The 24215-nt window shown below is 33.0% G+C and overlaps 2 protein-coding genes across 7 annotated transcripts; one reads left to right on the top strand and one right to left on the bottom strand.

Moving 5' to 3' along the window:
• The first annotated feature begins 7525 nt into the window (after positions 1-7525).
• Positions 7526-11460, top strand: LOC120269974 (60S ribosomal protein L32-1). 5 transcript variants are annotated; one of them, XM_039276971.1, is made up of 4 exons: positions 7526-7732; positions 9207-9303; positions 10790-10971; positions 11170-11460. In XM_039276971.1, the coding sequence occupies exons 2-4, from the start codon at positions 9214-9216 to the stop codon at positions 11297-11299; spliced, it is 402 nt and encodes a 133-aa protein (XP_039132905.1). In that variant the 5' UTR covers positions 7526-7732; positions 9207-9213; the 3' UTR covers positions 11300-11460. The 5 variants fall into 5 exon arrangements, with proteins under 5 accessions (XP_039132905.1, XP_039132902.1, XP_039132901.1 ...); XM_039276968.1 differs by lacking the exon at positions 7526-7732 and adding an exon at positions 8865-8991; XM_039276967.1 differs by lacking the exon at positions 7526-7732 and adding an exon at positions 8886-8991 and having other exon boundaries at positions 9204-9303.
• Positions 11461-12239: 779 nt separating this feature from the next.
• On the bottom strand, positions 12240-23427 carry LOC120270415 (signal peptide peptidase-like 2). 2 transcript variants are annotated; one of them, XM_039277412.1, is made up of 14 exons: positions 23160-23427; positions 20667-20825; positions 20031-20142; positions 19740-19859; positions 18571-18728; positions 18099-18278; positions 17321-17355; positions 17063-17219; positions 16680-16733; positions 16489-16581; positions 15569-15711; positions 13314-13384; positions 12843-12926; positions 12240-12750 (listed from the first exon to the last, which is right to left on the bottom strand). In XM_039277412.1, the coding sequence occupies exons 1-14, from the start codon at positions 23325-23327 to the stop codon at positions 12653-12655; spliced, it is 1632 nt and encodes a 543-aa protein (XP_039133346.1). In that variant the 5' UTR covers positions 23328-23427; the 3' UTR covers positions 12240-12652. The 2 variants fall into 2 exon arrangements, with proteins under 2 accessions (XP_039133346.1, XP_039133347.1); XM_039277413.1 differs by having other exon boundaries at positions 18604-18728.
• Positions 23428-24215: the final 788 nt, after the last annotated feature.

Genomic DNA, 24215 nt, shown 5'->3' with positions numbered 1-24215 from the left:
TCCCTAAGAATGTTTTGTGAAAGCTGTTGTGCGATCCAATCTTCCTCAGATGGGATAAAGTCATCCTAACCACCACTAAGTATGTAATTATGTAAAGTGCAACATGCTAACATGAGTTCCACCTATATCTTAAATGGAAAAAGGGCCTAGACGCAAGGACCTTAAAGCGTCTCTTTAAAGAACCAAATGCATGCTCAATAGAAGTATGTATAGATGAGTGTCGCAAGTTGAAGAGTTCCTTAGGATTTGTAGGTATTTGAGAACCAAATTCCTTTAAGTGATATCTAACACCTTTATAAGGGGGTATTAAACCAGGTCTTATGGTGTACCCAGCACCAACCAAGTAATATTTTCCTAATTATAAGTGATAATATAACTTTAATAAGTTTTATTGTCATAAAAATGGGTCTATAAAACAAATAAATCGGATACCTTCAGGGAATTTTAGTCCATTGGTTTTTTCTAGTGCATCACGAAGAACTAAAGAATCATGTGCTGATCCGTCCCAACCAACGAGCACAAAAGAGAAACGAAGGTCAAAATCTACAACTGCGAGGATGTTCTGCATTAGGTAAGGTTTTCTTCCTAAAAATGCAGCTGCTTTCGCTGTTGGGACAGAAGCATGTATATGTGTGCCATCTAAGGCTCCAATACAATCCTAGTGTTCAATGTTATATGTCAGAATTAATTCTACCAAAATACAATTAATTAAAGTCTTACATAAAAAAAACCTTGAAATAAGGATAAAGTGTGCGCCTTGTTGTTATGTATGGTGGAGTTTGAGCACTTGGTGGTCGTATATACTCATGTTGCAATTCGCCAATCGTAAACAACACGTGATTGAAGTATCTACTAACAATCTCACTAGACCTTAGGAAATTATGTCCAATAACATGGTTGCGTTGATTGTGACCTATGGTGTCCAAGAACATTAATAATTGCTCCTCCACGCTCATATGTATTGTATCTTTTACAAGGCCTTTTTCATGTAATATTAATCATAGATTGAAAAAAAGTGGACTTGTTCATGCGAACCTTGTTAATACTAGTGGCATCGTTCCCATCTATCAACCTAGGCAAATATTTTCCCGTCATTTGTAGCCTTTCATGTAATGGTTCTCTACAAATTTTACATCTTTTATTGTATACCACCAATAACGCAGCATAAGCCACAGCTAAAACTGTTATTTGTAGGAAATATATTTTATCATCTTCCTCGAATTGATCCATCTAATACAAGATTAGTAGGAAATAAAGTAGCTTTTAACCAATAAAACAAATATAAATTCATTATAATCCTTGATTTAAAAACAATGATCTTCGAAATTAAAAATGGAGGCCATATATATCCATGTTATCATCATTGAAAATTATAGAAGAAAAGCATTCATTATCAGGAGTAAGCTGTCTTCTATCATAAAGCATTTTACTGCTGAAAACTTCAACATAAACCAAGCAGAAAAGTATGACATTTCTTTTGCATATATTTTTCACACTTCATATATCCATCCATATGTATCTCATCTCTATTATACTCATTCTATTGACAATTTTCTTTCTACAGCTAATATCATATAATAAGACATAGCATTCCTAACGTAGAATATGTTGAATGGTTTCAAGGAGTCAACATTAATCAAATGGTAGTTTAATAAACGTAACTAGCAAAAAAATTTATCCTCGTTAATAGATTCTTTATGTATTTACAAGATTGTTTATTGGCAATCCATTTCGGCATTAGTTTTGACTAGTGATGACAGTTACAAAATATCCTATATAAGAACTAAAATGTTTGCTATAGGTAGACTAGTAGCAAAGACTTAATCTTTTCTTTTAAACTTAAAGATATGTTGAAATGAGTACCCTTTCAATTATGAACCTTAAGATATCTCACTAAGAAGATTTGGACAACATAAAATAAAAGGCAAGTAATTGTCTAACAAAGATTAAATAGCCCTGCATTTCCAAATCTTTTGTCATAAAAAAAATCTCAAAAAAAATTGCACATCTAAAAATTCGATTCAATAGGTGATTAAAAAAAATAATAAATGCAAAAAAATAAAGCAGATTTCAACCTACTGAATGTAAGAAAATAGATCTTATTATTTGTAGGCAAGATATCATAAAATAAAACCAATGATATAATTTGATAATTTACACCAACAAAATGGAAGACATTCACATGCTTAATTCTAGCTTAATCCCTACAGGTCACACCGTCACTTACACCAAACAAATAGAAAATATTTCTTTAGAGTGCCTTGATCCTAAAGATGAGAAGTTATCTGCTCTACACAAGTAGAATAAATGGAAATTAATCAAGTGAAACATCAGGAATACTTAATATTAACAATTCTAAGTAGTTATTTATCTATTTGAAGCAGTTATAAGTGCCCATGGACATCAGTACATATAGATTTACTATTTTCCATGATTCTAATTCTGTAATTTGATTCAAAGTTTGAATTTGGCATGAGAAGAGCAAGTACTTGTTTATGCCTCCATTTGTATTGAAAATAGCATAATAACAAAAAATACATAAATGGCCTCAAAAGATTTTAGAATAAAAGGAAATAAAGGCAGAGAAGAGAAGAAGAAGAAGAAGAAGAAGAAGAAGAAGAAGAAGAAGAAGAAGATTACAATCAAACCAAAACAAATCAGAGCAAAGCTAACAAATTACAGTCATGATTACCAATTAGCAAGCAACAAAATTAATGATACCACCTCAATAATTTTTTATTTCACATAAAAATACAAGTTACTCATCGAACAACTACAAACTCTTAAATTCCAAGTCTAGGGCATGAACCCTCCTCTCTCAATTTCCTTTGTTCAGTCTTTGGCCAAGAAAACAAAAAGAAAAAGAAAAAAAAAACAACAACAAAATTCTGATCAATTTCCCTCCACATTCCACCAAAATATAGTTATTGTTCTATAACTCTTACACATTAAAAAAAATAAGGAAAACAAATATATATATAATCAGGGAAGAAGAAGAAGAAGAATATAGATTTACAATAAATTCTCTGATCAAGAGAAGAAGAAGAAGAAGAAGAAGAAGAAGAGAAGAAGAAGAAGAAAGAAAGAAGAGGAGGAGGAGGAGGAGGAGGAGAAAACAGAAGAAAAATACATCACAAAAATTTTTGCAAGCACTTGGATTCAAGCTGAAGCTTCACAAGATCAAAATCTTGAAGTCACTGGGATGCAAGGAACTCTCTGATCCAAAAATTTTCCTGAGCTGTGGGATGGCTAAAGATGAGAAGAAGCAAGGTTGCAAAGATGAGATCGTCTCACCCCTCTTTGATAAACCCTTGAATCCCTCATGTAACAGCCCACATGTAGGATTCCAGATCCCAAATTTTGGTTTACTGTCGCTTCGACCTAAAATTGAAATCCCTCATATATGGGATTTGAAAAGCAAAGCAAAATCAAACTCCTGATAAACAAACATGTGATTTAAGAATTCTCAGGATTAACAAATTCAGTGACAATTAAATCGGTGCAAATAAACACATTCTTATTTGCATATAATGACTACTTTCATTCCATACACAACACTGAATAATTTTAAACAATGTCAAACAGTAATCTTGCACAATTTCTTATATAAGTGATAGGTGTTAAATGATGATCTAATGAATATCACCAAAGACCTTTAAAAAACAGTAACTAACTACATACATAGTTGATATTTATCTATATAATTATAAAAAAATTGAGAATAAAATTAAAAATAGAGAAATTGTTCAAACAATCCCTCTAGCTTTCCCACTTAACCCAAGCATATCCCTTGAGTTTTGCATATCCCCATATGACATTTCTTTCTAAAGTAATTTTTGTTCTAAGATATCTACACACATCTAAAAGCCAAAAATATCTACTTGTTAATATTTGGTTTTCTATTTTGACTACACTTTCCTAATTTACTACTTTATATCTTTCAATATGAATATTTACTAATTCGAAATTGATAGTATTCAATAATTCTTTCATTCTGAATATTCTTCATTTGGCTCTTCTGAAGAAACTTGTCTTTCATCATATTTTTCTATTCTAAAACTTAATCTATCATCATTGTGTTCAAAATAATTGAAGTAATTTTTGCCTTTTTATTGGTGTTATTTCCCATTCTTTTCCTACTAATAGTTTAGAATCATACTACCTTACTGATATAGCTTTATTCCATGACTACCTAGTATGTTTGTTATATTTTCTATCCTATATATTTTAAAGGTATATCTAGTTTGGCTATTTTTTGAGATTTGTCCAGTGAATGATTTAGTTATTAATAAGTTTGGTTCGATATTTGTCATATTATATCCTTTTGTTTTTATAATTAATTTAATATGTTTGAATAGAGTACTTAAAGATACTAAATAATATGGTATTAAATATACTATTTCTAAATTATTATTCATATATGGCCCCATTACTCCTATTATAGCTTTGGCCATTAAATCTATATGTCTTGTATCTACTAGACTAACTAATGCTTTTGTTCCTAGACCTTTGCTATGCATTCCTATGATGCCTATCAGAAACATTCCAAGATGTATCACTGAGAATCCTGATTCCAATAATTTTACATATGATTCCTTTGTTATTGAGTCTAAAACAACTTGTGCTTCATTGTTTGGGCAACATACTTCTACTTCATCATAGTGTTCATAAATTTTATTTTGAAAGTCTAAGATTCCATGTTTATATAGTTGTTCTCCAGGGACTAATTGTATATTATTTTTGAGTTTTTCTACTTGTTTTTCAGGTGATAAAACATTCAAATCTATTTATATGTTTTTTGTTTTAAAAGTAAATCGTCTTATACTAACATTTCTTTTGATAATTCTAAATTGATTTTGTTCTTCTTCCATTTAACAACAACAAGATTCTATTTCTTCCAATTCTTCTATTAATTCTTGGTTCCATTCTTCAAGTTCTTCTAATTCATTTTTAGTAACTTTATACCATCTATTTTTTAAATAAATTTTATGTATTAAGTAGTCATATGCTCCTCCTAATCATTGCAACCTTTCTTCTTTAATTTTGTTTTCTATTTTATATTCGTTATATTGTCCTATTTGAATTTTAGAGTAATTTGTTATGATTTGATCATAATATTCAAGATTATTACAGTCTAATAATTCTTTCATATTGTTGATTTGTTAGGAATTGCTTTGGGAATTGTAATCTAAATTTTGGTGGCTTTGCTAGTTCTTCGTTAGTCCATACTGCATAGGGGGATGCCTGTTTTCTAGGTTACTTGTTTGTTCGATATTTAATTTTTTTCATGTAATCGCAAAGTTCATTAATATCAGCATTGCTAGTAATGTTTTTTTTTTTTTTTGCTTTTTTTTGCTTTTTCTAAACTATTTTTAATATAATCTATATTTGTAATGATAAATTCTAGTTTGTTAACTTGATTTTCTAATATTGTTAACTTTTTATATATTATTTCAAATTGTCTAAGCAATTTTTCTTCCATGTTTCTTAATCTATCGCCATAAGGTACTTATGCATTCTATTTCTATAATTTGTGCTATTATTCTAATTAATTCTGCTAATAGCTTTACTAATTTGATAGTTATTTTAATTACTACTGTCTCTATTTTCTTAAATACTTTAGCTTTGTTCATAATATATTTTTTTAATTTACTTACTACTAATAATTGGTTTTATGATGAACTTAAGTTCTTATAAACACGAGATTTGTCCATGGTTTCTTAATTTTAGAGAAGAGTTTATGAGATTATTTTTATGTTTCACTTGTTTCATGAAGTTTAAAGTGAATAAGAAAAAGTCTGGTTCCAAATGGTTCCTAAAAATATTAAGCCAGGTACCCATCAAGCACCACTTCTTCCCTTTTTTTTTCCTTGTCCTTGGGTACTATATGGGTACTTCTTGGATGCCACCAGGTGGTGGTTAATATCATAAAGGGAGTAAGTAGCCAATTCTTAATCAATTAATGGGTAAAAGATAAGAGAAACATAAAAAACTGTAACTCAAATAGAAACCAAGGAGGATCCTGTAAGGAGTCTACCCCTGAAAACTCATAAAAAGTTTACCTGTTAGGATTGAAGACGGGCTCTGATACCAGTATAGGGAGATGCTCTTCAAGTTGTTAAAGCCCAAAACCTAATGAACTAAGAGTTAAAAACGGAAGGGTTAAAGAGAAATGGAAGATGATTTCAAGGATAACTTGATTGTTATTTCCAACTTCGATGATTCAAACTAAGGAGTAAGCCTCCTTATATAGACTATAGGTTGTGTGTTTTAAAAGTTATTATTTTGATAAAGATTTGTGTATTGTTCATGATTTTGAATATTGTTATTCATGTTCCTTGAGGTTATCATGTTATATTTTGGAAGTGTTCAGGAAGATGCACTGGGTCTTGAACCATAGAACTCCTAAAATGAGAAACATGTGATCACTAAATAAGTTCACAATCGTGGTAATTAAGGAGGAACATTAATTACCGTGAAAGATTGTCATGTCATCAAAGTACATTGTAGGTCTATAAATGTTGATAAGGTATTATCATTTGATGACATGAATATATAAAATGTGTATTTTATATATTGAACATGACCTATGTAGTTGGAACATTATATGGATTGTGTTTTGTGTCATTGAAGTTTCATTGTGTCTTTGGAATCTTAGATATGAGACGTATAGATTTTTCACGTGAGAAGTATATGATGTGATTACTGTTTGAATACTATTTTGTGATAGGAATGAAATAGTAGTTCATTGTATACAACTTGTGTGGGAGAAATCTATATGTTAATTTTATCATTGTCCCTCGATTTCGAGTGATGATATTGTTGGGCCCCTTGGTAAAGTGGAATTATGTCGCATGCAATATAACTGATGTAGTTATAATAATAATTTACTTGAGAGACTAAGAAAATGAATATAATGCAAAAATGACAGGATCCTATTTTGCATATTATTCATAATATCATGAGACAAGGATAGACACAAAATTAGTGGTTCGAGTGAATGAATACTATATCACTTGGATAACTATAATGTAATGATAGAACCTCTTATAGTCAATAATATAAAGTTTTATATTATTGCCAAAGTGACATAGATCCTCTACATGGTCACACCAACTGAAGAGAAACAACAATTATTTTATATTTCATTCGAATGTACAAGATAATATGCAATAGGTGAAATACTAAAATAAAATGTCATGACATGACGAGCTTAGACAATAAATAATTAAATTTATGAGATTATGCAAATATTATTTGGTATAATGCTTGAAAGCATTATAAGAACAATAGAGACTTTGCATAAATAAATAGTATGGTTGATATTATTTGTTCATAAGTTTATTTATTAAGCCAATAAAAGGAGAGATTAATGAGAGCTTGAAATGGCTAAGTAAGGTTGGTGGCATTTGTGTAATTTGCACAAAGAGTTGCCCTAACCTTTGCTATATAAAAGGGGGCATAACGTAAAGAAAAAAAAAGGGTGTGTGAAGTGATTGAGCTTTGAAAACTCCAGCCGACCTCCTCACCATTGCCCTTCTTAGTTCTCATTGCATCTCCTCCTGCAAGGTGGTTGAATCTAAGCTTTGAACTTCACATCCATCTAAGTGGTGTGGTAGTTCGTTGTTTGGGTTCAAGGTGAATCAAGAGGTGCTTTGAAAGAAAGGTGTTTTCAAGAGGCCAAGAGGCAAATCGATTTCATTCTAGTCAAGAGATTCTACAATCTCTTTAGGTAAGGAAAGTTTTTTTTTTCACACTAGAAATAGAATTTGTGTATCCTCCTAGTTTCTTATGGGTGCACATTAGGTGTTTGATAAAATGCTCAAGCTTTACTCCTTGCCATTATCATTCTAATAAGTTCCTTTGTGTATTGAGCCAAGTGATGGTAAAATTTTTTAATTTCCATCATATAGCCCTACACATGAAATTCCAACATAGACAAGGAGATGAAATCTATTTTTACAATAAATGACTCAGAAATGACTTAAAAAAAAACAACTGCATAGAACTAGGGGCTCATATCAGTGGCTCCCATGGTTTTATACAGTAGAAAGCACAATAACAGTACAAGAAACACAAAATCAGGAGCAGAAACGAGATGTTTTCGTGATTTTTTACATAGACTCTAAAATAAAAAGTAAAGGCTAGAATTAGCCCTCCATCATGTTGTCGAGATTCTACATGGCTATGTCGTCTAATCCTTCAGGAGAGTTGGTGAGGCTTGTAGAAGGTACCATCAATTCCAAAACTTAGCACTATTCTTTTTTTTTTCTCCTCCTATCAAAACCATACAAGGATAATTTCGGGTTTCTCAAAATTTTTCACGGATTAGATTAACCGCAGGGACCCTAGAGAAAGAGACTTAAAAAGGAAAGACTGAATAATATAAATTTTTCGGGTAAATTTTTTAGTAGGTCACTAAACTTTGGCTTATTTTCACTTTAATCACCAAACTTCAATTTGCATCAATTTGATTACTCAACTTTAATTTGATTTCACTGGGTTGTAAATCAGGGGATTTTGGCTCCTAAATGAATAATGTGGCTCTTTTTCGATGACATGCACACTTATAATAGACTTGATAATATGTCATGGGAAGGGCTGACTCTGATTTTTAGACAACCATGTAATCAATTGGAGGTTGAAATCCTTGATTTATTACCTAGTGAAATCAAATTAAAGTTGAGTGACTAAATTGATATAAATTGAGGTTCGGTGATCAAAATGAAAATGAGCCAAAGTTTAGTGACTTATTAAAAATTTTACCCTAAATTTTTCTCAAGAGAAGGAATGGTATTATTTGACAAGTTTAAGAGACTTAATAATAAATACTTTTCCCTTAAAAATAATTTGATGTCCTAATTGACTTAATATTAATACTTGAATAGAGCCCAAGCTAAATTTGTAGCCCTCGTTTCGAAGGCCGCCGCTGTGAAGCTCTTAAACCTCTCGGGCTACTTTTCTCTTTCGATTTGGCTTCTCGATTCTAGGGTTAGGGTTTGTTCTTGTTCGTTTAATCTGTAATTTTTCATTTGAATCTGGTCTTTTTCTTTTGTTTTTTTTTCATAGTTTTTTTTTTCATCGTTTCTTGGTATTTAGCTGCATTTGTGGTGGTATTTTTGTTTCTTTTAATTTATGGTTAGGGTTTGGATGTTTGAGTATTGAATTGCTTTGTTTTTAAATGGATTTTGATTGTTTTGAAGTAGAGAAGAAATGGCGGTCCCGTTGCTGAGCAAGAAGATTGTGAAGAAGCGTGTGAAGAAGTTTAAGAGGCCTCAGAGCGATCGCAAGATCTGCGTCAAGGTATAATACACGATCATTCTCCTTTGGATCTGCTGTTCGATCTTTTGTATTATAAGAAAATCGCTCATGTTTCTTGTTGAATTTTATGCTTTTTGAAGTCTGTGGTGTAGTTAATTTGATATGTTCTTTGCCTGATATGATAAACAGTGAATAATACAAAACTCAAAATTTGATTTTTTTGTGATTTGGATGTGTGTTTGGACTGATGCCATATAGAATTTATGTGTCGTGTGCTGCTGTTTTCACTAATAAGAGTGAGAAATTTGTTGTAAATTTCTATTTTGTGACTTGATTCTTGGTTAAACCTTTAGACTTCATTCCTATTTATCTCTTTGGTGGAACTTGTGCTGTTTTTTTTATTCTTTTCAATCTAGAAATGGCATGTGATTGAGATAAACTAAATGAAAACGACAGGAAAATTATTCTTTTGTGCTTGGTTAATGAATAAAGTGAGATAGATTACGAACAGCTAAGCTTTTCTCACGGCTATAGTTGCTTTTTCCCCCTTTCTGTCGTGGTGTTAGCTTACCTGGGCAATGTGTATTTTCTGTGGGTTATATAGTAAGATAATTATATGTTCATGGCTGGCAAAGGGTGATTATTTCATTTAATTTTCACTGATAGAAATTTAGAAATTATGCATTTGATTTCATCAATTTGTTTGAGGCTTAGATCCCCATCCATTTCAGCGTATCTGTTGTGTTATTGTATAATGTATGGCATTGCAACCATATGTTTTACATGCATAGTTTATTATGGACTACTTTCCTGTGATAGCATTTCATTAGTGTCAGTTGCTATACATTGGTAATTTGGTTATGGACAAACTTCTAACTTAAGCTGGAAATGATAATCGAGAATTATGGTTTTTTTGACTTGCTAGCTACCTGCCTTTTTGGGTGGAAAAATACTATTGGTCTTTGATTTGGGGCTGAATGCAGGTTGAGCAATTAACTCGAGTGAACTTCTTTAAATAACTAAAACATTAGACTTTTTGAGACTGATGCTTTAGATTTAAGTTAAACCAACATGCTAAGCTGATTATTACTTCTGCTATAGTCTTATTTTTTCTGTGGCAATAGGAGAACCGCCCATACATGGATTTATTTATTGACTATATATAAGCCTATAAGCAAGAGCTATTGGTATCTTGATGTATGTTGATTTGCTATAGTCTTTAGTTTATCCTTCTCATCTGAATATGGCACATTTTGATGCATGGTATCAGTTTCTTGTTTGTCTGCTTATATCTGTTCCTTATAGATTTTACTGAGGTGTGTAATTCTAGGTCAAATTCTTTCTTACTAGGTAGCTTGATTTGTCTGTGTCCTTTATTTTATCTTTGTATTTGTTTATGGACTATAATCTAATTCTAAGCATCTTAATCTTCTGATTTGTGGATTTATGTATTATTCAGTTAAAATGCAAAGAATTGATTAATATTGATTGTATTGCTGGCATTGTTTTACATTGGATTGTTTGGTAGCCAAGCTGGCGTAGACCAAAGGGTATCGATTCTCGTGTGAGGAGGAAGTTTAAGGGATGCACACTAATGCCCAACATCGGATATGGGTCAGACAAGAAGACCCGGCATTATCTACCAAACCGCTTCAAGAAGTTTGTGGTTCACAATACCTCTGAGTTGGAGTTGCTCATGATGCACAACAGGTACTCTTTGCTTCATCATGTTTCTGATGTGCATTGGGAAGCTTATTAACTTGCATGCTAAATTGTTTGGAAGGAATAATGATATACCGATATTCATCGATAATTAGTATTACGAAAAATATAAGCTTTGATTTCTCATCAGTATTTTAAGAATTTATTTTGGCATTTCACTAATATTTTGTTGCTTCATCTTTGAAGGACCTACTGTGCCGAAATCGCACACAATGTCTCTACCAAGAAACGAAAGGAGATTGTTGAGCGCGCCGCTCAGCTTGACATTGTTGTCACCAACAAGCTGGCTAGGTTGCGCAGCCAAGAGGATGAGTGAGCTAATCCATCATCGGTCTGATTTAACCACATTTTTCCTTTTCTCTGTTTTTCTTGTTTGTGAACTGTTTTAAACTTGTAATGGTTTTACGTTGTTGAGACATGATAAAATTTTCATATGGTTATTTAGCTGCGGTTTATGAACCACATCTTTCCATCTTCTGTTTTCTCTTTTACTTGCAATCAGTGCCTTGATTTTGACTGTCTTGTTGCATGCTAATTTATCTTGTATGTTTACAAATGTTTTTGTGGTTTTTTATAAAAAAAAAAAAACTTTTTTGAGAGGTGCTGTATTGCATTTGTTTTGTTGTGTTTACCTTTTATGCATTCTTAATGTACTGTTTGCTGACTTGAGTTATGAACAAATTGAATGGCCGAAGGTTCCTTATGCTAAAATGGTTTCCCGGATTATTTCAAGCTTTTAATTATGTCAGCTTTTTTTTTTTAATCTGAAAAGTACATATCCAATCAGTGGTTATTTTGAGGCCAAAAGTAATTTTTGAAATTCTGATAAAACCAGCCAGCCAAATTAGAATTTCTTTTGCTAATCAAGAATCTGACTTTGCCATGAGCTTTGCACGATGAACACAATCAAGACTAAATTATCATAATTACAATGAAGGAAAAATTTATTCACATGGGAGGTGTTTTAGCGATTAATTCAATAATCAACATTTCTTCAGAGAAACATATTATTACCCAAAACATTAATATTGACTTATTCCTAAAATAAAATCCAAACAAACAAAATATTAAATATATAAAGAAAACCATATTTCTTCTTCTCAATCGGCCAAAAACTCAATTGTAGATTTACCTCAACTGTTTATTCATAGCTTACATTTTTTGAACTAAATCATGTGATACCAGTCTCAGTGGTACCACTAAAATAAGCACAAAAAGAAGCTGGAAGAAGAAGAAGAAGTCCCCACTTTGCCGTCTTAATTAATTAATCATGTAGGAAATCATATGAATGTATATATAGGTTAAGAAATTACAGCAAGTACTACAACATTTGCAAGAATGAAATAAGAAATTACAGCAAGTACTACAACATTTGCAAGAATGAAACCAGTATTCTATCACTGTATAACCAGGTCATACAGAATAAAGAAACCTTGTAAAAGCCAAAAGCCGCAAAGGCTAATGCCATGTCGGAATTTATGATACTATACATGTCAACAGATGAATTCTTGAACCACTCACTTTTCAAGAGCTTCAACAGTCTCCAACATCATTTTTCGTTGCAAACTGATAAATTATACCAAGCATGAGTTGTGGTGGATATGGCTGTTCAGTCAATACCATGAAAATTTAGAAATCAGAAAACCGTTAAACTTTCATGAGACAGAGATCAAGCTTCTTCGGTCTGGCTAGAAAGGGGTCGCTTTCTCCCATAATTCCAAAGGTCTTTAAGTTCTCCTCTAAAATAACCCAATAAGATAATAAGCCCTGCACATCAATTGAAACACAAGAAGTTTGCATTGGTTACTCATATATTGCAAGCTTTGCTGACTGATGACCAATATGTAGAGGTACAGTACCTAAGGTGCATGGCACAAGGTATAGCAGGGCAGGTTGACCATGTCCATTCATCAAATAAAGAGCAAGATATGTCAGGAAAAGACCTGAAATACAAGAAAACAAAAAAATGAAAAGCATGTTTAATGTTTAATCACAAAAAAAATATTGTAGATCTTGCACCAAATAGGCGCCATATACACAGTAGTAGGCCATGATGCAGTTTAACTTTAGTCCTTCTAAGCACAAGTTGTTGACTCAAGTTGAATTTAATTTCAAGAAGAGCACAACTCAACAATGGCTTGTGCCACCTCAGCTCATGTACAGACTTCACAAAAATAAGGGCTGTATGGAACAGTCCAATTTTTAAGCATGTATGCTTCTTGCCTAAATCCTGCTCATATGATAGTAAGTATAACATTGTAAAAGTAGGATAATAGAAACTATTTCCTCATGTGAGGAAGGTGGGAAAAAAATAAACCTTTCCACACTAACAAATGCATAACCAATTGTCAGCCAAAGGAAATAACCATTCCAAATGCTCTTCTTGTTTGATCTATCATATCTGCAATAAATAGGTAGGTTATGCATAAGGAAAACAATTGAAATAGATAAGTACACCAAAAGATTTCAATAATAAGAGGCTTGCATTCAATCGGAATAACTAAAATCTTCACTTGAATTTAAAGTATCAAAATGAAACAATTCAAATAGGAAAGTATAACACAAAGGTCCAATGGTGAAGACATTTACAGATTTCAATCACCTCCATATTCCAAACCTATGTAAGAATAACACAATGGAATTGCAATTCCTCTATGAAACTCCAGCAGTTTTATTTTTATATTAGGCTATCGTGCACATTATATACTTGTGATGAATATGAAGAACTCTATAAACTCAAATTAATGAGATGTAAATATATGATGACTAAGCTGAAGATACACCTAAAATGTAATTTTCATGGTTGTTAAGGAGAAATATCTAATTACATGACATTCAGATGTGCTTCCAGCTGAAGACAATAGCACTGAAAGGAAAAAAAAGAACTATCAATCCATTAGTACGTATAATGTCGTATGATCAGCATTCCAAGGACAAGGCCTTTCAAGGAACCACAAATTATCAACCTGTTTTAAGATCTCTCGTCTTTTTTCAACAGTTACCAACTCAAGTTTCTTCATATATTTAAAAGGTAAACAGCCTATAAAGATTTTTTCTGGATACAAACTGGCCAACTGATATCCGCCTGCTAAGGGACATTCGGACACTAACTTTGATTTGATCCATGAAAGTTCGTTTGGTTTGTTATGGTCCTGCAACATCTGCTAGGGATGATACAACTGATTTGCATAGTAGACTTAGCTACAAGAAATTAGCTGCCAATGCCTGATGCCATGATATTGTACTATCAATGAGAATATGTGCTCATTTAAAGACATTTCAAGTATGCTACCAATCCATCACATTGTAAGTCCAAAAAACAAGCATGCTACCATATCCATCACATTGTAAGTCCCAAAAAAAAAGCCTTGTAAACAAAAATAATCCCATAAAGCCAACTCTCCTACATCTATAGTATCATACAATTTCTTATTCAGTATCATACAATTTCTTATTCCAAATTGCTCAATATTGTCAAGTAAATTCAACCATTCAATCACCACACTATAATTTAAAACTTACGATAAAAATCATGGCAAGAAGCAAAACTGGACCACACTTTGCCTTTTATCTTAAGGCTATCAAATACAAACATCAACCTGAAGCCAATTTCATTTAAATGGTTTGAACATTTCTGAAGGAATTGACCATTACAAAGAAAAGACTCGTAAAATCTGTTCATAGCAATACATATAGATCATGTTAAACTGATCATGTTAAACTAATATGTTAATTGCTTTCACAGCCTCACTGACCCGTTCCAATACTCATAAATACTTTTCTCAAGAGGTCTGGGAAGATGCTAAAAATGTAGCTCTGATATAGTTGAAGAACAATACAATAATCATCAAGTAGGGCTATGATGTCACAAAGTTATCATGGCCAATCTATAGGTCCTTCCGGAACTGATTGATTTTTCTTTTCCTAGAACTGATTGATTTTATGATGCAAAAAAGGATTGTGCAAATCTCTTGTATCTTTAAATCAGTAAGCAAATCTTAGTTTTCTACATTCCAATATGATACCCTGACACATGCTAAACAAATTCTTACAAAAGCCATAGATAGCTGTTTACACAGTAAATATTCCACAAGGACAAAAAGTGAGTATTACCATGCATGTATCAATTAATGCCAGTTCTTGTTTCTTTTCAAAGTTGCTTTCCTTCCAAACTTTAGGATATACACTGAATTTAGTCTAGTAAACAAACACTCAAAGAATGTTATGCTCAACAACATTTATGTAAGAAGTACATTGTTACTCCATCTTGTAAACAAGCTCTGATCAAATGGGAAAACACCAGATCAAGTATCCTAAACGCATGGTTTCATGGCGAGAAATTACTTTAAGAAACATGAGAAAAACAATCAAATACATGATAGGGCATAAAATAATCATGTGTCCACCTACGGTTAGTACAACTAAGTTTAAACTAAATCATTGACACATAATTCTAACTGAGTCCGTAAACAAATTTCTAGCATGAAAATACATCATTAAATAGAATAGCTTGACAGCACCTTAAATTTATGAGCATCATAAGTCAATTATACTTATTGTTTGGAACATCTATGAAAAGAATTACCTAAAACTGAATGCCACAAGCAAGCCTGGGAAAAGAATGTCCCCAAAGCCAATCATATCATAGCCACCCCAAGGATCAAAAAAACGAGGAATTCGCAGAAGCATTGGAATAGCTTCTCCGCCACTATTGTCTCCACGAGCAACCTATAAACCGAAGATATGTCAATGGTATAATGTGGCTGCTACAGCAACAAAATATGCACCTCAGAGATTAATGAACAATTAAATAGTTTTAGTAATTAATGTAATAAACAACAATTTCAAGGAAAAACCACTGCAATTTTTTTGAATACATGATGTGCTCTTATAGGAATATTGCTATAACAGAAAAATCTAGCATGTTCATAGTATTTCCTTTCACAGTTTACAGAAAGATTTCCTCAGATATACCAATCTTCAATGTGTGGAAAAGCAGAAGGTCAACCGAGTAACAGAAGAGGTAAGATAGAGAATCTCACTCTATATGGCTTCAACATAGATAATTCTACATAGAATAAAAAAAATAGGAAATAACTAAATATTATCAAATTAGAAAAAATGATAAATCACAATTTCTGGTACTCAGATGACTTTCTGGGAGGATTTATCGAACTCATTTACCATTCTTAACTTGGTTACAAACGAAGTTAAAAACCCAGCTCAAGGGATGCTTAATGGATTTGAATAGTTAATTAATAAATATAAGAAAAGGTGCGCATTTCAGCAGTAGGACAATTTTCATCACATATTTGACCTGAAGGAATAGGGGCAATGCAAATTGAAAGAAAAACCTAGTAAATTTGCAATCTACACAGTCAACAGGCAAGTTGATTAAATATATCCATGGGATAAAAATGTCTGCCATAACATTTATCAGCATAGTATTTTTAACCCAAAAAAAGATATAACAATCAGATATAATATAATATGGAGAATACTTACTGCAATCATAACGCTTTCATGGAAAATCAAGGGGGAAATGAACACCCAAAATATGTCATATACAAACGCACAGCTAAGAAGAGCTGATGCCACCTGAACAGTGATGTTACCATTAAATTATTTCAGTAGTGCCTGATATAACAAACTCAAATAAACATGCCCATAGTAGGCCATTCATGTAGAGTAGTTACCTTGATGTTTGGCAAACGAGCCATTTGTAATACAGTTATCATTAAGCAGATGCCCTAACAATATAAGGACCATGAATCAGATAAAAGATCACAGAAAATGCTAACCAGGAAGGATAGCAAATGAATAGCAGAAAGACTCATTAACACATAATTATCACATAAATTGCCCCATTTTACAAGTCAATGATATAGATTTCAAAGCTTCCAATACTAATCTGGAGTACAAAATCCAAAGTTCTCTAATAGACACTAATAAATACAGATATCCACAATGACCGAGCCAATATGAATACCAAGGAAGGTTCAGTGTTTCCCATCAAAATAGCACCAAAATAAAGCATAAACATCAAAATAAAATCCTAATATGGATAATGATATCTTACAAGAATATCTTGACCAATCCATGAATATGAAGCATGCTGATTTGCTGCCCAAAAAATGGCAAAGGCTGCACAAAATATCAATACCACAAGCGATATGATCGAAACCTCTCCCATAATTGGAAGAGATACAGTCTTCCTCCCGCAATCTTTGCAAATTCTGCTTGGCAGAATACCATAAATAAAAATATTACCTCCAAAATTAAAAAATCTTAGCACAATAATCTAAATTTATTGCAAGTTCATATTAATGTCTAGCACCTTGACATGATTGTTACCAAGCAAACATGCATTCCCTGAAAAAGAAAGCATCAAATGAGAATCACAATGAATAACACAGGCAGTACATATTCATTAAAAAGTGAAGCCTCAATAATGCACATATAAAACAAGTTATCTTTACTACTCTATAACCTAACATTAAAATTGTTCATGCGAAACCTTTCAAGCTTGAAAGCAGAATTTAGGTTATTGAGAATTTTAAATGCTGAAAAACTTCTTGAGTTCAAATATCCAAATAAAAGAACTATCCTTTAGAGTTTACTGGAAGACAACAAACACCATAATGACAAGATGTAGTAAGCTGTATCTGAATTCCAATAACAAAGGGTAACATGCAGTAAACATGGTACAAACTAAACCTTCGATTTTAAATGATAATGTTAAAACAAGATTATAAGCAGAGCATGATAAAATGAAGATTCCAGTAAGCACACATCATCACAGAATTCATCAAAATATATATATATATATATATATTAATTCATGGCAGATACATCCTATATATTGATCTATTAATCTCTGTCTATGGGGATATTTCATAGAGGCTGTCAGCCTCTTTCTGTTTTCTGTCATCACATGCAGTAAACTCACAGTAAGGCACAACACAGCATACTTCAAGAATGACCTTTAGAAAACAAACATGATCGTAAAACCAAAATGAAGATACCAGTCAAAGTTATGTAACATGGCATAGCATGCTCATCTACCCATTTGTCATTCAAACAAGTTCAATCACATTTCTGTAATAATTCTATACCTCAGTACCACCGATGCAGAACAACACGATCAGGAGCCAAACAAACCATGAGGACATAAAAAAGTACAAAAGCATCAAAAAAGCCGATGCCATTATCACAAAAATAATAGCTCCCTTAGCATTGATCTCCAGGATTTCATTCTGAATATCTTCTCTGTTCATTCCAGCATTAGGTTGATCCTGCTCAAAATTCAATTGGCAAACAATTTAATAACTGCTGAACCTCCTATCTTGATGCAAGAAGCTCAGCAGTCAACAGAAGGAATGATTTAATCCAAATAAAAGCATGAAATGACAGTGAATGACGAGCATATCATACATGGCAAATCTAGTTGACTTTCTACAAGCAATATCAAACAAGTTTTTATTTTGCCCCTTTGTTCTTTTTGTTAAACCAATTACAACTTCATCATACATTAGTTTAAAAAACTAAATACTTGGCCAACGGGCTTTTTTAACAATCATGAAATACCTTTGGTGTCAATTGGTTATAGCGCTCATCTACCTGCTCACAAGCAATGAACTCTGGCCAAAGTGAAGCGCAGACAATGGTTCCAACAGCCATCAACCATATAAAGATGGCAGAAAAGTCTAATGCAGGTCGTTTTGGAGAATAAAGTAAAACTTCCACTGCAAAACAACATAAGTAAATCTTAATAATACTCATAATGGGAAGCTGAGAAAATAAAAGACAAGGAATCCATCCTTGGTAAACAATATTCCTTTCTCTATTGCAACTCATATATATTTCTTGAATTTGCAAGTACTAAGAAAAAAGGATATTATGAAAAGAAACTAGTAGCCAATTAGACAGGTGATGATCATACAGTCACACCAGTCCACAGCTTACGTTTAGCTTCCTCTCTAGAGATCTCTGACTCTAGCATATTGCTTTGAAAGTTTCAAATATAAGGATTTTATGAAAAGCGGCTGGTAGCCAATCAGCCAGGTGACGCTCATACAGTCACCCTGATCTGCAGCTTTCATTTAGCTTACTCTACAGATATCCGACTCTAGCATATTGATCTGAATGTTCTAATATACAATAGCCTAGGGTAAGCTATTCATTATAGCTCAATGACACCGTTGATACACAATTAACAACTAAAAAAAAAAAGGAAAATAACTCAACTAAAAATGTCCTTTTGGCATAAAGTAACATCTTATACTCACACTGAGGCTAGTTAAGTCAAGGTCAAATCTCCTTTAGACCATACATTCAAGGCACCTTTACATCCTAAATGATGAAAAAAAACATAATGCTAAAAGGTGATAGTTAATAAGAACAATAAGTTTTGTTTGCAAACGCATAAAACTAGCAAGTATAACTAGGGCATGCCCCTCTTCCTATAATCAATTAATATTTGAAGGATGCTATTGTTTTCAGTGCAAGACCCCTTGAGAGATAGGAACTTGAACTGTGTCTACTCAAACTTCTAAGGCACAAAAGAAACTAGATAAAGCTATATATCACATTGGAATTAACTAACCGAAGGTTGAATCTCCTTCTGACAATAAATCCTAGGCACTTCATAGCATCCTCAATGATGAAACATGAACATAATTTTATAACGCAATGGTATAGAGAAGTGGTTTCCTCTGCAGCACATAAAAATACCAAGTATTACAAGGACAGTTTACCTCTTCCTCCACTGGCCATGGAAGCCTTAATACTTTCCCCTGCTGACCTTGGTATCATGACAATAGGAATTGAAATGTCAAGGGAGGTATCATTTTCAGTGCATACCATCTTGTAAAGCTCTGCATGAAAAACCACGAATGAGTAAATAGATCAAGCATTGAATTTTTAAAAAATAAATATCACAAATTGCAGGTGAAAATAATGTAAGATAACTAAACATGGGAGACACTTGATTTTGACGGGCAAACAAATGGAAAATATAATAAATATATCTCTAATTATTCACACACCTTCATTATCATTGATCACTAATAAACCTGCTGCACCTTCTGCTTGGGCAATTTTCGCCTTTGCAGTGAAGGTGCAATCTCCACGCTTGGCCAGTGCTATAGAATTGTAGAGCTGCCACAAAGAGAATTTACTTAAAAGCATGAGCATGATGAATGATAACATAGCAAAGGGCCAAAAGCTACACTTTAATTCTAAGATTCTATCAAGCAAGTGATTATTGAATTATTCATAGTGAAGATCATAGAAGTAGATCTAACACCATGAATGAAGTATAATAAGTGGTTAAGGAGAATCATACAAGTAAAATTAAGAGCCACAGGGAATGCCCTTATCTGTAGGTCTAAAATGAATGTCTTGAGAATTTAAGTATCATCCTCAACAAAGTATTTAAGTTTGATAGAAAATTTTCAATATATGAAAAAAAATAAGAGACGAGATAATATATGGAGAGAATGGATATTGGGCCAACATGCATTTGTTTATCATTTTCCATTCAATAAGATATGATCTAGAAGTTGTATATAAGACAATCCATTTTCCAATCCCAGCAACAAAATGTAAAAACAATAACATAGAATGATTAATCTGAACAATCGTTAAAAAAGAAAAGCAAGCAGTTTAAAGGAATTGTAGACCTTTGAAGATAAATTGGTACAGCAGTTGAATGGGTTTGTCAGAACAGCAGGTAAGTTTAAAGCTTCAGATGCATCAGCAGGCAATGTGGCACCAAATCTGGCACTCAATCCAACTATGCTTGCCCTTTCAGTGCCATTCACCCAGGTCTTTATCTTCACCTACATCACAAAGAACAGGACCTGCTCTCTTATCTTTGTTGGGTTATTTATATTTTGCAAAACATATTGTGATACCCCACTTAAAGAAAATTAGTCACTATAAAAAAATTTAAAAAAAAATCAGAGTGCCTGTAAAAGCATAAAAGTGAACTTAAGGAATCTGGGAATGACAAACACAAACAACAGTAATGAACAGTAGATGTATGGCGTAAGTTCAATTAAAATAAGAAAGATCATATTGTACAGGTCACATATTGTTTCTCCATCATTGTCCTATGATTTTTGTGCATTCATCTAACAGTTGTAAACCATTGTGTTACTCTCACAATATCATAATAAGTCAATTATTCATAAGCATATTTTTAATCGTTCACAAAACTATTCCTTCCTCCCTACCCCACTTCTCTTTTCATCTGTGTGTCTGTTAGTTTCTTGACTTTAATTACAATGCAAGCAAAATACAACAGTTCCGATAAGAACTGGATCAGATACTATTTACTGCATTAGTGCTTGTGCAGTATCAGATATGGCAGGTTTCATTCATTTTCAAACTTGATCAAATTGCCTATCATCACCTGATGAGTGATGACAATCAGTCCTAAATGTCAATATCGAGATTTGTTTTGGAATTTAAAATAGATAGTTTCGGAATATGGAAAAACAAAACAGGTATGAAGCATTCTTCAGTGGAAGTTCAGAGCCTTGGAGAAATCCTTGACAGAAATAATTTTAAGATAGGGGGCTATAAATATCAATCTAGTCATTGGTTTTGGACTTGTCTCCCTTAAGACACATTCACACCTCATCAAGCTCTTTACACAATATCTAATCTTTCAAATCAGATCTTCGTTTGCCCATACTAACCTGGCTTCAGTTGCTCCCATCAACCTCACTTGGTAAATTTCTTAATAATCTTCCTTAAACTACTTACCTTGAATTTCCAGCTTATTTGCATTTTGCCCCAGCCTCTAATCTTATATGCATAAATATATCAAGCATATAAACTATTGCAATTAAAGAAGCAACTACTACTATAGTAATTATAGTGTACAAATCTTCAAGAGGACTCGTGGGAGACCTAGTCTAGTCAAACTAAAGTTTATTAAAGCACATTTTGCATAAACTTGTAGAAGACCAAGTAAAGGTTGGGAATGATCATGGGTTCTTAAAATCATAAACCATGGTCATGTTAAGAACACTAAAGTCAAACCATAAAGCCTTCACAACCAGCCCCCATCTACTTGCTTCATTCTCTACTAGCCTCCCATCATTAACTTGTAGGGGACACAAGTAATCTAATGACTACTTCCACGCTTAACATCACACCAAACTTAAATAATTAGTTTCTCTGAAAGATTCATATCACTTCAATAGTGAAATACTACTATAGCCGATATTAGGTTTTTCTGTGAATTTCATAATATACCAGTCATTACTCAACTATGCACTTGATTGAAGATGGTGTGACAGTATATCAATAGCACTCACCAAACACTCCAAAAATCTTCGATATGCATGTTATTCACCATGACTTGCAAAATGGAAGGGTTGTCTACAAGAACCTAGATGACATACATATGGAGAAGCAGAAAGCCTTTAAGTTTCAACATGAAGGAGTTTAATGGAGTAATCATCAGTTTGATCATTACTCAGACAATACAGGCAACCCTCAAATAAATCAAAATATTTATGAACATCTCAAAGGCCACATAAGCCATAAATGAGGCTCAAGGAAATTCACATATTCATCATCAGTAGAATTCATTAACTGAATCCACAAGACACCCTCATCAGATAAACAACTTCTTCCACCTTCACTTATATAGGAGACGTATCCTTCACGGCATAAGATAAAATACGAGCCCAATTATGCCAAAATGTTCAACTTCCTACTTTATCGTCATCTCTTAATCCCTTCTTAAGATGTAAACTAGGTCTAAAGTCAATTGAATCGGCAAACTACTTGTTCTAACCTACGTTCCAGGTCTGTTTCTCTCATAGTTCCTACTTTCCTGACATTCTTGAACCACACCAACTCTCCTTTTGAAGATAAACTCATGTACTTCCTCAATGCCAAACCCTAATAAAAACCCAATCAATGAAGTTTTCCACATTTCTACCAATCCCTACTCCTTTACTCACCAATTGACATTAAAAACAAATAAAACAAAAATTCCATCCAAATTAATTACTTTCCAAAAGCTAAAGAGCATCACCAATCCAACAAAAGCAGAGAATAAAAAAAATGAAACCAAAATCCAAAACTTCAAAATCAAGGATTTCAACTCCAATCCAGTAACAGTAAAAGGAAAAGCATCCGATGCATTTCCTTACCAGCTGAAATTTGTTGTTACAAGCCGGCGATTTGGGATCAATATCTTCGTCAGGGGAGACATCATCAGCCGAAACCCCAACCAGAAACACTGCACACAAGACGAAGAAGAGGAGAAGGAGACATGGACATGATAAAGAAGAAGAAGAAGAAGAAACCCTAATCGCCATGGCCGAGATCCCGATCCACCGAACTTTTCTTGTTTCCTCGCGAGAACGATGCTCTCAGTTTGGTTGTTGAGATGAGACTTTTTTTTTTTGTTTTCCTTTTTTTTCAGAATTTTATAATTTTAATTAAAAAAAAAGAATAATTGATAAAAAAGAAAAGGACAAATCCCATTTGGCGTTTGAAGAAATGAACGCTGATCCATTCCTTATATTGTATTTGAACCCTTTTTCTTTTTTCATAAAGAACCCTTAAAATTAACTTTATTGTCTGATTAACCTTCAAAATTTTTCAAAGTACTTTTTTAACCTTAGTTAACTGACCTAAAAGTTTAAAAAGTTTCTAAATTGCTATTTATCTATTTATTTATTGAAATAAATGACATAGACCCCTTATTTATTAAGAGGCGTTTGGCTCATAGATTCATGCTTTGAGAGTAGAAATGATATGTAGGGGTGTAATCGATCGAGTTTGAGCCGAGCAGTAGCGAGCTCGAGCTCGAGCTCGAATGAAAATTTGGTACTCGATACTCGGCTCGAGCTTAACCGAGTATTCATTTTATAGCTCGAGCTCGACTCGGTACACAAATTGAGCTACTCGAGCTCGCTCAATTAAGCTCGAAAAGCTGAAAATGACCATAAACATTATACTCGAGTTTGAACTCGACTCGAACTTGAAAATTTTTCCCCTTAAGTTTTGTCAAATAAATCTAATATTATATATACATACATGCTCGATTAGGCTCGCGAGCACTCGAGCCAAGTATCATAATACTCGAATTCGGTTCGCTCGACTACTCGAGCTACTCGAGCTCGAGCTCGGCTCGATTGTGACCGAGCCGAGTTCGAGTTTTTGCCGAGTCGAGCCCTAGTAGCTTGCGAGTAGAGGTGTAT

Source organism: Dioscorea cayenensis, chromosome 10, assembly GCF_009730915.1.
Source record: "Dioscorea cayenensis subsp. rotundata cultivar TDr96_F1 chromosome 10, TDr96_F1_v2_PseudoChromosome.rev07_lg8_w22 25.fasta, whole genome shotgun sequence".
NCBI classification, from domain to species: Eukaryota; Viridiplantae; Streptophyta; class Magnoliopsida; order Dioscoreales; family Dioscoreaceae; genus Dioscorea; species Dioscorea cayenensis.
The sequence above is the reverse complement of the archived record's forward strand: the minus strand, read 5'-3'. Positions and strand labels throughout refer to the sequence as shown.

Coding starts and splice junctions, on each gene's coding strand:
- LOC120269974 (XM_039276971.1), top strand. CDS start 9,214: ATGGCGGTCCCGTTGCTGAGCAAGAAGATTGTGAAGAAGCGTGTGAAG. Junction 9,304..10,789: donor ATCGCAAGATCTGCGTCAAG/GTATAATACACG, acceptor ATTGTTTGGTAG/CCAAGCTGGCGTAGACCAAA. Junction 10,972..11,169: donor TTGCTCATGATGCACAACAG/GTACTCTTTGCT, acceptor TCATCTTTGAAG/GACCTACTGTGCCGAAATCG.
- LOC120270415 (XM_039277412.1), bottom strand. CDS start 23,327: ATGGCGATTAGGGTTTCTTCTTCTTCTTCTTCTTTATCATGTCCATGT. Junction 19,860..20,030: donor AGTGATCAATGATAATGAAG/GTGTGTGAATAA, acceptor TTTTTCATGCAG/AGCTTTACAAGATGGTATGC. Junction 17,220..17,320: donor TTGGTAACAATCATGTCAAG/GTGCTAGACATT, acceptor TCTGCCAAGCAG/AATTTGCAAAGATTGCGGGA.